Here is a 17475-nt window from a genome sequence, read left to right as displayed (position 1 = left end):
GAGTCAAATATGGGAATAAGTAAGGTACTAGTATTGTACTAGTAAAGTTGATGGGTCAAAATGCCTGTGCAGTATAAATAAAGGATGCGGTGGCGTGTAATATATTGCAAATTGGGTTACGTTATTATATTATACAAGCCGTAGGGAGGGAGAAGGATGTAATGCTAATAAAGAAAGGATCACGGGGAACAAGTTACGTTTGTTCAATCTTCATCATCAAACTTCAAAGGTGGCGGCTCCACTTCCACTGTCCACACTCCACACCCACCCCCCTCTTACGAATTACAATGCCTCAAATTCATCGTCATTGCTCTTATCATGAAACCAAAGATTTTATTGTCAACAACAAAGGAAAAAAAAACAAGAACAAGGAACACAGAAATGCACAAATTCAATCGATTGACTTTATGTTTTTTTTCATTTTCTTTTTAAGCTAGCCATAATAAAAAGGACATTGCTTCATTTCTTACTTAGAATGAGGCATTACTACTTCCTACAAATGAAAGTTTAACACATATGTAAAAATAAGAATCTCAATACACATATCAATATGTGATTAGCAGGAAAGTAGAACTTATTATTAGGACATCTCTGGACCAAATACAGTCTTAAAATAATGCAAAACCAATCTCTAGCTACCAAATTTTTTTTTTGTGTGGCCACATTTGGCCTTTTAGCCCTCAAACCAGGTTACAGCTTTGGCCTAGGCCAAATTTTTTTGTGGGCCCAATGCACGTGATTTCCAAAAAGAAAAAATATAGCGCATGGACAAGAGCACGAAACATATTGTACAACTGCATATCTAATAGCCAATATTACAGGCGCGCTGACGTCATCAATGACATCAGCTAGCTGTTAAGTTTTTTTAAAAAATAACTTTTCAAAATGTTTTCAAATTTATGTTGTTTATATATATAATTGGTTTCTAACTGTTGGAGGTCATTTAAAAGTTTTTTTTATAAAATTTTAAATTGAAGTGGTTGTCCACCTCATCTGCCATATAAGGCGGTATGAGAATGTGGTCAGTTGCGGTATCCACATAGGGGCAAGGGTGGGTCAATTGACCCCCGCAAGCCCGGAATCCACCATAGGAACCCAAGAACTTGATCCCTGCAAATGCCTAGAAGGTGTTTGATAAAATGCCCCAAAGAAGGAGCAGCCATAGTCAAGCAAGCAAGAAGCTTGCTGTCCAGCGCGCGCGAGAGGCACCCATCACTTTCTTCTTCTTCTTTTTTCTGACACCAAAACGACGTCGTTCCACTTAAGTGGTTTTTTTTTAAAAAAAAAAAATTAAAAAAAAAAAGACCTGGCCAAAACGATGTTGTTTTGGCTCAGGTTATAAAATAAAATTTAAAAAAAGCACAGGCAGCATATTAGCAGCTCGATAAAACAAATTGGGGAATGAGTACTCATTCCTCTCATTCAAACCCTAAATCTCCAACCCCAACCCCTAATTCTACTAAATCTTCACTCAATCCGACAGCCTCCCCACGTGAATCACCCTACGGCGCTGGCGACCTCCTCATCAAGTGGCGGCAGCAAACTCCAAATTCAATTTCGTTTGAAATTTGCTCTCAAAATTGAAAGATGTATTTGTTTGTATTGATAATGACTCTATAATGCAACGTTTTCATAATATAAAAACTCGTCGTAGACAATTGTAATGTGGTTTTTTTCTATTAATTAAGAATTATAATATAATCGTTTCATTTTTTTTAGTTCTATTTTGTATAGAATTTTTTTACCGTTAGACATTGACCCTTGCAAGCAAAATTCCTGGATCCGCCACTAAATGTGGTATACAAATGTGGTAAGAGTATCATTATTTTTAAAAAAAATATAAAACGTACGCATGTCATATATGGAATATTATCTTTAAATAGTAGTTTAAGTAAATTAAATAATACATAGTTGCGGAATATATGAGTGTTGTACCATAGTTTTTTTCAAAATAATAAAATATGAGGGGCCCTAAAATATAGCCCTCTATAACTGGAGATGGAAAATTTTAACCCTACACTATTTTTTAAAAAATTATTATTTTAGAAGGCTAAATTTATAGCCATGAACTACATTTAGCCCTATGACTAGAGATAACCTTATTCCAATAAAAAAAAGGCAAGTATTTTTCTTTAAAAAAAAAAAAAGAAAAAAGAAAAAAGAAAAGCTCAAGCAGCCAAGCTCTCAGGATTTGCCCCATTTGACAGGAAGTGAATTCAAGAGCTTTGACTTGTCTGTTCCTCTCAATCCAAATGAGGAATGCTCCCTTGGGCACTATGGTCAAAAGGAAAGACACCTGTAATATTCACGGAATTTTGAAAGGTACATAAAAATAAAAAATACTTCATAATATTTATATATATTTGGAAGATATACGTCATTTGGGTCAATCTTGCCCTTCTCTTGGTTTGAGCTTTGCTTTGTTTGTATCGTCATTTGCCCTGAATTTGGGTCTTCGGCTTTTCCTTTGTTGGGTTTGTGGTATCAGTTTCAAACCAAAAATAACTATTAAAAAGAAAAAAGTCGTTTCCCCATTAAAAATTACAAATATTTGTGATCCAGAAAAGAAAAATATTTCATCATTATGTTATAAAAAAGCTCTGATATAAAAAGCAATTTATGCCCCACTTGTAAAAAGCTCTGATAACCAGCGTGACTTTTAACTTTTCATTTTGCTCGTCGCAATACAAGATTGATATTTAATATCATAACTAACTACTACTACTAATCCCCTTTTGTCTCGTCTCTCCAAACCAAGCTATCATTCAAGCTTCAAAGGAATTGTTTTTTTTTTCTTCTCATTTTTATATGATAAATAAATAGTATTTTGTAACGCCTATTTCTTTCTTATTCCCCATATGAAATGAAAGAGAAGGCCACAGCAGATTCGTGTCAGACTCTAGTGTGTAAGCAAGAAACTCCTCTTTCTCCCCCCCCTCTCTCTCTCCAATATATCCATTTCAATCAATTCCAAAGCCGGCAGTTCATTTGCCTTCGAAGAACCAAAGCTCAAGCATTAATTCCTCATCACTAAATTAAGAAATCCATTGATTTTTAACACTTTCCTGATATGAATTTGATCACTCAATAGAAAAACTTTCCTTCATCAAAACCCACTTCCATGAAAATCATAAACAATCCAATCCTTTCCTTTATATCCATCTTTGCTCTTTCAGTACTTCTCGCAAACACGTCCCATGCATCAACCCCCTCCCCCTGCAACCGGTCGTGCCCAGGCGTCGGGACCGACCCGATCCCCTACCCATTTGGATTCTCACCCGGCTGCAAAATCCGCCTCAACTGCACCCCACACACCGGAATCTTCATCGGCGAATTCCCCATCCAAACCATAACCCCAGACAGCATAAGAGTCACCCTCCAGAGCCGATGCAACCGTCCCTTGCACACCCTCCGCCAGCTCTACAGCCCCAGATACGCCCCAACGTCCCGAAACGCCATCCTCCTACAGAACTGTACGGACGGACAACCCTCGAGCAGCTGTGAGATACCCAACATTCTGGTCCAGGCCCGGTTCGACGCGCCGCCCAATTGCAGCTCCAACAGCAGCCTCAGCTGCTACGCGGAGACCGGAAAGGATGTCCGGTTTTTGGATTTTGAGAAAGTCGAGCACAGGGATTGCAAGTTCTTGTTGTCGTCGATATCGGCGTCGCCGCCTCAGCTGTTGAATAGCTCTGCGCCGCCGCCGCTGTTTTTGGAGGTAGAGGTGGTGGAGTTGGGGTGGTGGCTTGAAGGAACTTGCGGGTGTCATAAGAACGCCAATTGTACCACTGTTGTGTCGCCCAATGGAAACCAAGGATTTACGTGCAAGTGTAATAATGGCCTTCTTGGAGATGGATATGTGGCTGGCTCCGGTTGCTGGAAAGGTAATTATCAATTACTTTTTCTTAATTACAGCCTAATTAACTCTTAATTCTTCTTCTTCCTTACTTGAGAATGTGTTCTTTCTTTTAACTCAATCATGGTGGATATGGCCGAGAACAAACCAGAAGGATACAAATAAAAAAGAGAAACCATCCAATGCATGCGTTATAATATAAGTATGCAAATGCGTTATAATATAAGTGAATTGATAACATTACATCTAAAATTTGCTGGTATTAAGGACAATTATAAACAATAATTTATTTTCCCTTTTGTCTGTATTATTTTGGATTGGACAATAATTTCTTTGCTTAGCAGTTAGCAGCCATATTAGAATGCATAATATTAAGTTGTTATTGTTAAGATTTTAATTGGGCGAAAATTCCCCATTTATAAACATCAAATTAACATTTAACGAACTGGGCCCGGAAGTAGGGCCCAGCAAATATGCACTTGTGATCCTTAACATCATGCCTACTCAAGTTGTTGTGGGGCCGGTCCATCATTGTGGAGGTCAACTTAATCCAATCAATGAGCCCGAAGAAAGCAAGCAGTCAAGTTTTTCTTTTATCATGAAGGAGCTTTTACTTTTGCTCGTTTTAACTTTTGTCTCTTTATTAGAAAACAAAGAGATAAGAATCCTCCATCAGAGATGGGTTGTTTTACCTAATACAATCAAGTTAGATGAACTTTAAGTAACCTTATTTTATTCATTGCGTATACAAGTTTAATTGTTCAACTATATGTTTAAGAAATGCAATTAACTTAATTAGTATGAAATTAAATAAAATCCTCATAGGGCGACGAAGACCTCTATCCCAGAGTCCATATGTACACCTGCTGCTCCTTCTTTGTGACACACACCAATGAATTTCATTTTGGTTTGACAAGGGTCGAGGTTGTCAACTTTCTAAAATGGTGGTCACCAAATCATGGAAGATTGAGGTCAAATAGATTTTTGTCAAACTTGAAGAAAACGTAGGTTCTCTCGAGTTAGACGGCACGTAGTTTAATTTAAACCAGATATGATCTCTTATTGATTAGTCAATCAATGAAATTTCTCTCAATTGGTTAGCACTTATACTCCATAAGAAAATATGTGTGTGTGTGTGTGTGTGTGTGTTTTTTTTTTTTTTTTTTTTTTTTTGAAAGAGGAATCTCGATAGTTCGATGGCAATTTACTGAAACTCAAATAGTACAACAGAATTACATCCTGAATAAGATAACGGGAACTTCTAACCAAACAAAACTATCTTCCTTAACATCTTAGGCCAAGACTTGTGTGTGTGTTTTGTCTTGTGGATTAATCAATCCAAAGCCAGATTAATTGTAACCTCAACGCATAATGTCATATAAATTGTGATTTGTGAATGTAATATTACAAATGTAAGGCTTAATTATAGAGATATTTATTCAAAAATCCATTTTAGCATGACATATTATACAAAAACTCATATGACTTGTGCTCTGTGAACAGGCTCACTGGTGTGCAACCCTGCAAAATACTTGTCTGGGCAATGCGGAGGGAAGACCAGGTTCATCGTTTTGATTGGAGGTAATTAACTCCTCTTTTAACTAAATAATGTGAAACAACACATCCTACTTGCTTCTCTCCCCACCACCACTTCTGCTGTTGACAACTACATCTAATCATAATGGAACTCATTTTGTATACACTACTGTTTGATGGGGTTACAGGCTTACAGCTTAGAAATGACAGTCTTTTTTAAGTTTTTATACAAATCTGTAAAGTTCAAGAACAAAATCAAAAAACATGAATTTTTATTACAACGTATATCTCTTCCTAATCTGGAATCTCCTTTCACAGCCGTTTTTGTTGGAGCTTCTTTGATGATCAGTCTGGCTCTAATATGCTGTTTTATTCGGCGCCAATCCAAACTGAAAGCAAGACTCTGCACAAAACGCCTTCTATCTGAAGCTACAGGCAACTGCAACATTCCCTTCTATCCCTACAAAGAAATTGAGAAAGCCACAAATGGCTTCTCAGAGAAACAAGGGCTGGGGACGGGAGCCTACGAAACTGTTTATGCAGGAAAACTCCACGATGAATGGGTTGCCATAAAAAGAATTAAGCATAGAGGTAATGACAGCATTGAGCAAGTCATGAATGAGATCAGACTCATTTCATCTGTAAGGCACCAAAATTTAGTCCGCTTGTTGGGTTGTTCCATAGAACGTGGTGAACAGATTCTTGTGTATGAATTCATGGCCAATGGAACATTATGTCAACATCTACAAAGAGAGAGAGGTGACGGACTTTCTTGGCCGATACGCCTCACCATCGCCACTCAAACCGCCCAAGCAATTGCCCACCTGCACTCTGCTATCAAACCTCCAATATATCATAGAGACATCAAGTCAAGCAACATTCTTTTAGATTGCAACTTCAAAGCCAAACTTGCAGATTTTGGTCTTTCAAGGCTTGGCATGGCTGAATCGTCCCACATTTCAACAGCTCCACAGGGGACGCCAGGTTATCTTGATCCTCAGTACCATCAGAACTTCCATCTCTCCGATAAAAGCGATGTCTATAGCTTTGGTGTAGTTCTTGTTGAGATTATAACAGGGTTGAAAGCAGTGGACTTTAAACGTCCACAGAATGAAGTGAACTTGGCTGCTCTAGCCACTGACAGGATTGGAAGAGGGTGTTTAAATGAGATCATTGACCCTTTTCTCGAGCCCCATATGGATGCTTGGACCCTTCTGTCAGTTCATAAAGTAGGCGAATTGGCATTCAGATGTCTAGCATTTCACAGAGACATGAGACCTTCAATGATGGAAGTAACAGCTGAATTAGAGCTAATCAAGCTAAGCAGATGGCCATCTTCATCAGAAGACAACACGTACACAGCTTCATCAGAGGGATCCTCTTGCTGTTCTTCGTCTAGCGTAAGCGAGAAACCTCTGAACATTAGCAAGTCCCAATCAGAGCGAAGTGTCATTTTGCTGCAGAGTGGAGCTGCTGGCAGCTTAAACTCAACAGAAACGTTGAAGAAGGATAATTCACCAGTTTCTGTTCATCAGGATTCATGGTTAAGTGATCAGAGCTCACCTTCATCAAACAGCTTGCTAAGTAATGCAATTCAGTGACACTGAAGGTGATTGATTTTTTTTCTTCTTATTGGGTGCTTAGCTTCATGTCATTATGTTAATACCATAAAAGTAGTTTTGCATCACAGCAGGGGAATTCAATTTTCCCTTCCTCATCGTCGTTCATTATGTACTGATAATAAGCTTGTAGAGGAAAAAATCTTCGTTTTTCAACTTTTCATATATGTACCTATTTTTTGTTTTGTAATTCATAGTTAAAATTACACAGACTAGAAAGTTGTAGGCGGTTTGGTGATGGTGTTGACCAGAAGAAACTCTGATCAGATCACACGGTAGTTTTTGATGCATTATTATAAAGATCTTTCTCCAGGCTTGTTTGATACTTTATTTTTTTGTTTTCTTCCCATTTTCTGGTCAAGAATTTGAAACACCAGTTGCCCAAAATTTCTGCTTACCGTAGTCCACACTCTACCTTAATCTATCCAGGGCAAGGTGGCTTACTTTTACTGGCATGTGCATTGTTCACAATTCAACCCGAAATGAATGTCGTCGTTCTTGCACACGCATATGTAAGAACTGCCTATTGGTATTTAAACACTGATTTTATAATACCATAGAAAAACGTATTCAGAGAATGAAATTACATCCATGGACATGTGCTCAATTAAATGAGTAATTAACAACATTAGTTTGGGTAAACATAATAACATTACAATTTGGCTACTGTTGTCGAAAAGTCAACCAAACCTTCAATTGGTTTTACGGAGTCAATTTCATAATAATGCATCTCACTTTACCATGTGCATATTTTATATGAAAACGTTGTGGAATTATGTGTGGTAGTAATTTAAGAGCAAATCAACTTTTGGAGCGACATCCTTTTTATTTCTATGATTAAAAACCTTTGCCATTCAGCTTTTTATCTAAAAATACAAGCACCAACACCACACCACTCAACTTCTACTTCCCCCAAAAACCCTTCAACCTTGTCTTCAACCTCAATCTTCTCTTTTTAACATAAGATATTAAGAGGGGAGAATTTGAACACCTACACAATCATACCGAAAGAAAAAATTCGAACACATGACCTACAAATTAATGAAACAACAGCTGGATGGCAACATTGTCGCCCTAACTTAGCCAATCAATTCAATTTCTTTATTAAAAAAAAAACCAAGAAACATATATCTGGGGGAACACGTACATTGCCATTGTTGATTGTTGGATAGCATGTGATTCAGAAGATTCAAGTGAAACAATCACAATTATTAATTCCCACATGTAACTTGAATATTTATATTTATCCTTGGCTAAAAATATAATGTTCCAATTGCTCACATGTGATGTGGGATCATCACACTCCCCCAAAACCAGTCGAACATCCCACTTGTCCACTACTAAACAAACAAAACCCCCCAATATATTAAAAAGTTTACATTTATAAAAATAAAAAAAATAAAAATAAAAACTACAAGTTCCCAAAAATAAAACATTATAAAAAAGAGAAAAACTCAGAAGCTTGCTCTTTTCAGTGACGTCACAGTAATGGCAGGCCCCAACGGCGAAGACCCTACTTCAATCTCAAACGAGTCATACCGGAGAAAAAACTCCACCACCAAAAGCCTCGACGCCAACACCACGAAGTCTTTTCCGGCGCACTGTTTGTTCCCGACCGTTGGACTCTCGGTCTCCGGGCCGTTCGACCACAGCACGTGCTTCAACAGCTTCTCACCATCCTCACCGACAAACCGATCCGCTACAAACTCCTCCGCTCTCTCGAAAATCTTTGAATCTTTTGTTGCAAACGATTGAAACCCGAACAGCATCTCCCCTTCCTTAACTTTAAACGCCGCGTCGTGACTCTCGATCACGAGGTCCGTCTTGGCCTTCCCGTACTGCAACTGCACGGGGGGCTCGATCCTAAACGCTTCGTACACGACGGATTTCATCAAAGGCATTTGCTCCATACCGCCCATCGTGATTTTTCCACCGTTGGATCTGACGACGGATCGGATCTCCTCGGCCAATTGGGTGTGGAGCTTGACGCCGGCACGGCCGATCCACTTGAGCATGTTGGGGAAGAGGATCTTCATCCCTCCGAATGAATTGAAGCACGTGGCGAATAACAGATTGTGGCACGCTTCGTCTCTCGAGACTCCCAACCGCTCCGCCTCATCAAGCACGTGACCGGACGACTGGTAGAAGAAATCGTAGAGCCTCTGGTAGTCTTTCTTGATCAGAAATGGTGGAAGCCGGAAAGTGTGGAGCAGGGGGTCTTCGATGAACTTGGGAAGGCCGAGCATCAACAGAGGGCCCAAATTGAAAAGGACCCATTTCGACACTAGCTTGGGTCCATCGAGCCCAAGTGGGGTATCAGCCGGGTTGGCCCGGTACAGCGATCGGGCCAGGAAGTTAAACGCCGCTTGATCGTTGGCTTCGACGAAGTCGGCTTTGCCCTTGTCGGCGAGCTTGCTTTCCAGAGTTTCGAAAAGCTCCGTGTAGCTGGAGTGGAACTCGGGTAGGACGGAGTCGCGACTCGACTTGAGGAGGTAGAAGATGACGCGCTTGAGCTTGTCGTGTTTGGGCTCCGACGGGTCGAGGTAGGAGAGGATTCTGTAACCTCCCGTGAGCTCTAGGGAAGGCATGTAAGTGCCGGTGAAGAGGTCTTTCTTTTCGACTTTCGAAACGTCGAAGAGCACCGGGAAGCTCTTGCCGTCGAGCAGAACGACGACTTGGGGGTTTTTAGAAATGAAGGGACCCGGCGGCATGTTGACTCTGAACACGGTTGACTGGTACTTCTGGACGCGGGACTTGAAGAAGTCGTTTCTGCCCTGGTTGTAGAAATAGTCGAGGCGATCCTTGATGGGACCCACGAAGGGAAGGCCATAGTCTCCGGGGATTTTCTTGACGGGGAGGTTGGTTGGCTCCGGCGGCTGTGCTGAAACAGAGGAAGGTGTTATCTCGGACACGGAGGCAGAGATCGGACGGACTAAAAAGCGACGCGTGGAGGAGGAGGATGAATTGAATGATAACGACTTTCTTGGGGATTGGAACTGTAGTTGCAGAGAAGGGAAACCCAAAGAAGAAGACGAAGCCATTGGGTATCAAAAAAAGTTGTTATTGTTGGAGATAGAAAGAGATGTAGAGTGGGAAATTATAAGAGATGTAGAGTGGGAAATTATTGGTGAAAATGTTATGGAGGATTGTTTGGTGGCCGCCTTATTTATAGTGGGAAGGTGAGTGTGAAGACGGTGGGGTACAGGAACCATGAAGCCCAAAAGTTGTGTAGCTTCAATATCAATAGTATAGGGATCGTGAATTGTGTGCATTAAATTGTCCCATGATCCATCAGCCCTTTTAAATAAATAGCAGCGTTTTGGATTGGCATCTTTACATATATCTTATTTTTCAGGAATGAATGCATAAGTCATTGCACGTCATGTAAAGTTCATAATATATTAATTGTGAATACTTATATATTTTGTTTTGGCTAAACATTTTTAATTATTACTCTTTCGTATCGTATATTCATTTGCCTGCCTAGTTATTTTGTTACTCAAAGGGAAAACTTGCATGGGGTATGGCAGGGAAAAAACTTGCATGAAATACGATCCCCGTTTACAAGACTAGTCAATGTTATATACTTGAGTTGTCGTTTATTACGACGCCCACCTCAACATCTCCACTCATTTCAAAGTGGCGCGTGTTTGAAACTGCACCTTGGGACTTGTTTCGAGAGGAGCACGTGGGTCTAACACTTCTTAGTCGTCCTCAAGGCCAGACCGTGGACGGAGTTTGAATGAAGCTCATTTACCATCACAAAGTCGTGGGTACCTGTTCAAAAGTCAAAAACGGCTGAGCGTCAAAGCCTTGGACCTTTTTCCCTTCCGACCACCCGAACCTGAGGTACGGTTCTCACTGCCGCCCAAAATGCATGCGCATCTCACGTGACTTCCGTCCTCCTATTGGACCTAGATAAGTAGCAACTGTACAACGACCCTTTTATTTATCCGGACCAGTTTGGCCGGTAGGGGAAGTGCCACTACTGTGTATCTTTTGAGCTTTGCATGATACGACAGACATACCTAGCAGGTGGAGCTTTCCCCGCCGTATACTGTTAAATGTTTTGGCACAACGTGCCTAATAACTCCTTGATGAATTTTCAATTTTGAGTCAAGGATAAATTGTAACACCACCTTTCCTATATGTAGTGGCGGAATTAGAAATCGAAACACAAAAGGTCTTAGTGTAAAAATTCTATAAAAAAAAGTTTAAGATGGAATCAACATATATAGTGTCTCACAAGCTGATAGATAGCAATTTGTCATTTTGCTTTGACTTCAACTATAGTGTCTCACAAGTTGAAGAGCAAAGTCTTCTGTGTGACAAAGAATATGTAAAATACATTTGAACTTTGGCTTAAGGACAGATTCCGTCAAGTTGTGTTGTGGAGAAGCAGTGGTTGGAGAGGATACGCTGGTCTTTTTTTTATTTTTTCAAACCTGGCCCAAAACTACATCGTTTTGGCTAGGTCGTTTAAAAAAAAAACTGGTGTGCGCTAGCTGCCTTCTTCAGCATGCAACCCATCGTTCTTTTAGACATTTCGTCGACCACTTGGTGTGCAACTCCAAAAGGTCGCACCAACAGCTCCAATGGATCTCTAAGCCTATTTCCCTGGCTTCCAAGAGGTTGTGCGACCCCAATGACCCCACTGTGGCTCCGTCACTGCCTATATGTGAGCAGGTTAGGTCAGTTGTGCAATTTATTGTGTCTGTCTTCTTGTACCAGAGTCAATTAAATTTATGTTCGTGTAATAATTTAGAATGAGCAGGTTAAGTCAGTTGTGCAATTTATTGTGTCTGTCTTCTTGTACTAGAGTCAGTTAAATTTATGTCCGTGTAATAATTTAGAATAGGCTTATTTACACTAATGCCCCCTAAAACTACTGTTAAATCTCACATTGCCCCCCAAAACTTAAAGTAGCCTATTTATCTCGCTTGACTGTGGTTTGGTGACCCACTTTACTCCCTGCCGTCGAACTTCACCTAAAAATCTGTTAACTATGATGATGTGGCATGGGTGTTTTTGTAATTTCATACACATAGATTATTATCCATCAATTAAAGGGTGACATGGCCAATGGAGCCCACCTCCACATATGTAAAAATATAATTAAATATTCTAAAGATTAAAACTAATAAAAATAAAACATTAAAAAAATTAAAACTAAAAAAAATCTCTCTCTCTCTCTCTCTCTCTCTCTCCTCTCTCTCTCTCTCTCCATACCCAACCCCTCTTGGCAGCCATAACCGCCCTCCTCAAGCCCACCCCCTCCCTGCCCAAACAACCAACAACCTAGATGGCGGGGACTCTCTCCATACCCAACCCCTCTTGGCAGCCATAACCGCCCTCCTCAAGCCCACCCCCTCCCTGCCCAAACAACCAACAACCTAGATGGCGGGGAAAATTGCTCCTATTTTCTGACTAATTTTTAAATCACTCTCATCAACTAATTCTCTTACCCAGAAACCAAACTTCTCTCTCTGCCTCTGTCTCTCCCATGCCTCCTACACTCTCAGTCGTATCACCACCACCATTGAAAAAGAACCTTCTTATTCAATCAAATTTCCAGAAAAAACTCATTAGAATATAACACCAACCAAATTAATATACACCAACAATAACCCAATCAATTACTCAGAACCCGCACCCCACCCAATCTACTGTAGCCCCAAATTTCCGCAATCACCCACAAAATTCCTCTCTCAAACCATGCCCACATCCACCACTCCCATACCCACAAAACTCTCATGCTTTAAAAACTCCTTAGTTTGAGTTTTTCTTGTCAACAATTTGGGGATTGTAGCAAAGATTGTAAGAGAGAGAGAGAGAGAGAGACGAGGGAAAACTACTATGTTCCATGCATCTATAGTGACGACCGCCAAGATCGGGTTTGAAACAGGTCAGCGCCTACGACCCGATTAAGCCATCGAATCTCCCCGAAGCTGTGAAGCCTTCGATGGTGTTGATGAGGCTGTGAAGCTGTTCGAATAGAGGGGGGGAGAGAAGGGGGAAGAAAGATGAAGGGATCAGACTCTTCAAAGGAAAAAAAAAACAAATTTTTAGCATTTTTCACATTCATTCCTTCAATTCAGCAACATGCTTTGGAGAGTGAGAGAATAACAAGTTTGTTCACAGAGAGAGGGAGAGAAGAAAAGGCAAAAGAGAAGTGCTAGTTATATTTAATTTTTTTATTAATTTTAATTATTAGAATGTTTAATTATATCATGAAATTACAAAAACACTCTTAACACGTCATCATAGTTAACAGATTTTTGGACGGAGTTGACGATAAGGGGCAAAGTGGGTCACCAAACTACGGTCAAGTGGGATAAATGGGCCACTTTAAGTTTTGGGGAGTAATGTGAGATTTGACCGAAATTTTAAGGGGCATTAGTGTAAATAAGCTTTTAGAATATTAGTTTGTAAAAATAAAAAAAAATAAAAAAAAAACTGTAACAACACCCAATTCCATATATTTTTATGGAAAATTTGCATAAATGTTACATGAACTTTTAAGCAAGTGTGATAATACTATTTGAGATTTTTATTTTTATTTTTAACCATATGAACTTTGTAAAATGTTGCAATCCACCACCTATGTCTAACTATATTAAAGTTTCAGTTAAATTTAAGGGCATTGTTATCAATTCAGTATAACTTAAATTAATTATAAAAAAGTATAATTAAAAAAAAAATGTTAACATGATTACACCGTACCTTCCAAAAAATAAAAGGGAGATTCACTATTATACCCAATGTAGGGACTCAAATTATATTTAAAAAAGAGATATTTAGTGATATACCCATTTCTAGCACTAATATTATAAATAAACCCTACACAATTCAATTCCTATAAACAAACCCAAAAAAAACCCAAAAAATGATAGCTAGCCTTATTGAATTTAATATTGATTATTAGATTACTTTGATGCCCTATTGAGTGCTTTGGGTATTTTTATGAGATTTTGGGGTTGGGCTTGTTTTAAGAAATTGATGGCAGTTTTGTAATTTATAAGAAGTTAAAAGCTTTTTGTTATGTTGTAAATGGGCTTTGGGTGTGTTTCTAAAGTCCATTTTATATAGGGTATTTTTATAATTTGGGCCCCCATATTGGGTATAATAGTGAATCCCCCTTTAAAAAAACCTTATATGAAATGGACTTTAGAAATATACCCAAAGTCCATTTACAACATAACAAAGAGGCTTTTAACTTCTTATAAATTACAAAATTGCCATCAATTTCTTAAAACAAGTTCAACTCCAAAACCTCATAAAAATACCCAAAACAATATGGCATCAAAATTAAATTAAATAGGGTCAGCTGTCATTTTTTGGAATTTTTTTGAGTTTGTTTATAGAAATTAAATGGTGTATGGTTTATCTATAATATTAATGCTAAGAATAAATATATGACTAAATATCTCAAAATAAAAGTTAACCTAATTACACTAGCCGACCTAGCCATGAATGAGCATGCTATGGCTAGCTATGCCTATGCATCTAAATCAAAATTAGAGCCTAAATTAAATATAATATAAATGGTATATATCACAGGTGGTCTAAATAATCGATGAGTTTCTTCTTTTTTTTTCCTTAAATTTTGTATAAAAAGATAAGAATGAGTTTTGAATCTTTAGCTCCCCATGAGGGTGAGGGGGAGAATTGGCATTGGAAAAGGGTAGGGAAGGTGTGGTGCAATTAGGTTAACTTTCTTTTTTCTTTTTTTAAATTATATATTTTTGTAATTATTTTTAGTTATAGTGAGTTGATGGAAATGCCATTAAACTTAACGGAAACTTTAATGGGGAGTTTGACAAAGTTGGTGAATTGCAATACTTTACAAAGTTTAAGTGGTTAAAAATTAAAATTAAAAGTTTAGGTGATATTAGCGCACATGACTAAAAGTTTAGATGGTATTTATGCAAATTTCCTTATTTTCATTGGTTTGGGGATTGTTTTGGCTTTTGGGTTTGATGGAATTCAAAGTGTGTGTAAAGCTATGGGCCTCTAGGTTATTATTGGGCTACGTTGTAAAATTGTTCCATGCAGCCCAACAATATTGGGCTACCTTGCAAAAATTTCTGATCCGCTAGGTGATTGTTGGGCTAAGCTGCAGCGTACGTACCTGTTCGACTTTGAGACAAGGAGGGTTTAAGCTGATTAAAACAAGAAGAAAAGCCAAGGGAGTCTCTGCTTAAACCCTAAATTCCCAAAAAATGGAGCTGCAATCAGTTTGTCGTGGGTTTCCCACCTCGAAGTTCGGTTTATCCAGTCACCGCATAGTCCCTCATCAACTTGTAAGCAAAATTCTGCATCATATTCATTTCGAAATGAAAATCTATGTTTCAATCTTACTCGCATTAGCTTTTCTTGTCAAGTAATCACCAGTTTCTGTTTTGCTAAATTCCTAAGGTTTTAGCAAGCCATGCTCGGCTGAGGGATCAAAGACTCCGTAAACATAATGGAATTGCTTCCAAATGTACGCTTAACCTTCACCTTAATCTCCATTTTTCGGCTCAGAAAATTTTATTTTTCCTTTTTCTTAGCTACCAAAACAGGGTTTTAATTTATGTTTAGAGGATATAGTTTTGCTTCTATGTTTTAACTGGAAGAAATGTTTCAGCATATTTGATGCCAGGATTGAAAAGTTTTGTGAAGGAGTCTTCAATCCTGAGCTTGAACAGAGGAGCTATTAAGTGCGCTTCGAATTCTAGTGATGCAAAGCTGGAATTCTCAGGAGGGGAAAACTCTAATGTTCCTTTTAGAAGAGTTGATGGGGTGGAGCCTTTTCGTGGTAAATCGGGTTCAATTTCATTCCATGGGTTGACACACCAGTTGGTAGAGGAAGGGAAGTTGGTTTCAGCCCCTTTCGATGAAGTGAAGGGCTCGTTCCTTTGGTTTTTTGCCCCTGCTGCTTTAATATCGTCGTTGCTTCTTCCACAGTTCTTTATTGGTAATGCAATCGAGGCTTTCTTGAAGGACGAGATTATCATAGGTATTTATTGAACCATTTTGTTTTTGTTTAATTTGATTAGCTTTACATTTTCACTCCTTTGTGTGGTTATTTAGTGCTTGATAAGTGAAATGCATGACTAGGTTAGAAAATAGTATAAGTTGGTTTACTTTTCCTGCACCATATTACAACCTGTTCTTTGTTTCAGAAGCTAAATCAATAATGTTTATCACTGAAGATGGTCTTCTATGGCTTGTTTTCTATGATTTATAGTCAACGTCCTATTTTGTGAATGATTTGATTTAAAATAATCGGATAACTATTGTGATAAGTATATTCTTCCTTCCAAATTCTAGCAAAGAGCCTGTCTCTGCTAATTATGTATCTATTGATGCTTATTGCGATTGAGAACTTTATGCGGTTCAAATTGAAGTTTGTGGAAAACTTTTAACTGTTTGGTGAAGTATCTACTTGTTTGTACACAGAAGTAATGTGCCTTTTCTTGTATGTCTAGTACTTAAATCTCTTGATTTATTGATAGTTTTATCTGTAGAGGAGTGTATGTGCCTGCTTTCATATATCTATATTTAAATCACAAGATAAAACACACCGCTAATCACTTTGCTTGTAATGCAGAAATCGTGACTTCATTATCTTATGAGGCTGCGTTTTACGTGGGCCTTGCAATATTTCTGCTTGTAACTGACCGAGTACAGAGGCCGTATCTGCAGTTCAGTACAAAGAGGTGGGGTCTCATTACTGGCCTAAGAGGATACTTGACATCAGCTTTCTTTACAACGGGCTTCAAGGTCATTGCCCCTCTATTTGCTGTTTATGTAACCTGGCCGTTGCTTGGCTTGCCGGCCTTGGTTTCTGTGGTTCCCTTTCTAGTTGGCTGTGTTGCTCAACTTGCATTTGAGACGGGTCTTGAAAAGCAAGGGTCATCTTGTTGGCCTCTAGTTCCCATTATTTTTGAGGTAGACATTATTCTTTAGATACATGAATGTTCTTTGTTTCAAAGCTGAATTCAAGAGTCTGAAATATTTTGCGTCTGTGTGCAGGTTTATAGACTATACCAGTTGACAAAAGCTGCTTACTTTATTGAGAAGTTGATGTATGCAATGAAGGGTATGCCTGCATCCCCGGAACTGCTAGAAAGAAGCGGTGCCCTATTTTCTATGATAGTGACCTTCCAAGTCGTCGGCGTGGTGTGCCTTTGGTCCCTGATGGCATTTCTTTTGAGGCTTTTTCCTTCCAGACCTGTTGCCCAGAAATACTGATGTTTGTATGGGATGATGCTGTATATTGTAGTTCTGGTTTCTTTGTTTGTCCAAGATCTGTTTAATCTTAATTTTGATAATCTTCTATCCACTGTAATTAGGATCTTCGCTTGACTAATGTGGTTGATTTGCACGCTGATTTGATGTTTCTCTTCCTTGAATGAGTTCATCAACATACAAAGATATGACATCCATCTTTTATAGAGAATAAAAGGTTCTTAGATG

General features: G+C 38.8%; 3 protein-coding genes across 3 annotated transcripts; 2 read left to right on the top strand and 1 right to left on the bottom strand.

The window, feature by feature from the left end:
* Positions 1-2848: 2848 nt before the first annotated feature.
* On the top strand, positions 2849-7336 carry LOC117614167 (wall-associated receptor kinase-like 14). Its single transcript, XM_034342885.1, has 3 exons — positions 2849-3884; positions 5360-5437; positions 5711-7336. Exons 1-3 carry the CDS (start codon positions 3122-3124, stop codon positions 6991-6993), a joined length of 2124 nt encoding a protein of 707 aa, XP_034198776.1. The 5' UTR covers positions 2849-3121; the 3' UTR covers positions 6994-7336.
* Positions 7337-8226: 890 nt separating this feature from the next.
* Positions 8227-10208, bottom strand: LOC117615051 (allene oxide synthase 1, chloroplastic). Its single transcript, XM_034344030.1, has one exon. It carries the CDS (start codon positions 10050-10052, stop codon positions 8466-8468), a length of 1587 nt encoding a protein of 528 aa, XP_034199921.1. The 5' UTR covers positions 10053-10208; the 3' UTR covers positions 8227-8465.
* A 4958-nt stretch (positions 10209-15166) lies between these two features.
* On the top strand, positions 15167-17449 carry LOC117614458. Its single transcript, XM_034343275.1, has 5 exons — positions 15167-15314; positions 15430-15496; positions 15641-16012; positions 16607-16947; positions 17032-17449. The coding sequence occupies exons 1-5, from the start codon at positions 15234-15236 to the stop codon at positions 17248-17250; spliced, it is 1080 nt and encodes a 359-aa protein (XP_034199166.1). The 5' UTR covers positions 15167-15233; the 3' UTR covers positions 17251-17449.
* Positions 17450-17475: the final 26 nt, after the last annotated feature.

Source organism: Prunus dulcis, chromosome 1 (assembly GCF_902201215.1).
Source record: "Prunus dulcis chromosome 1, ALMONDv2, whole genome shotgun sequence".
NCBI classification, from domain to species: Eukaryota; Viridiplantae; Streptophyta; class Magnoliopsida; order Rosales; family Rosaceae; genus Prunus; species Prunus dulcis.
This window is presented reverse-complemented; position numbering and strand designations above follow the sequence as displayed.

What these genes read in the sequence shown, in the direction of transcription:
- LOC117614167 (XM_034342885.1), top strand. Translation starts at nt 3,122, where the DNA reads ATGAAAATCATAAACAATCCAATCCTTTCCTTTATATCCATCTTTGCT. An exon ending in TGGCTCCGGTTGCTGGAAAG is followed by an intron (nt 3,885 to 5,359) that starts GTAATTATCAAT and finishes CTCTGTGAACAG; the next exon opens with GCTCACTGGTGTGCAACCCT. An exon ending in GTTCATCGTTTTGATTGGAG is followed by an intron (nt 5,438 to 5,710) that starts GTAATTAACTCC and finishes CTCCTTTCACAG; the next exon opens with CCGTTTTTGTTGGAGCTTCT.
- LOC117615051 (XM_034344030.1), bottom strand. Translation starts at nt 10,052, where the DNA reads ATGGCTTCGTCTTCTTCTTTGGGTTTCCCTTCTCTGCAACTACAGTTC.
- LOC117614458 (XM_034343275.1), top strand. Translation starts at nt 15,234, where the DNA reads ATGGAGCTGCAATCAGTTTGTCGTGGGTTTCCCACCTCGAAGTTCGGT. An exon ending in TAATGGAATTGCTTCCAAAT is followed by an intron (nt 15,497 to 15,640) that starts GTACGCTTAACC and finishes GAAATGTTTCAG; the next exon opens with CATATTTGATGCCAGGATTG. An exon ending in TAGTTCCCATTATTTTTGAG is followed by an intron (nt 16,948 to 17,031) that starts GTAGACATTATT and finishes GTCTGTGTGCAG; the next exon opens with GTTTATAGACTATACCAGTT.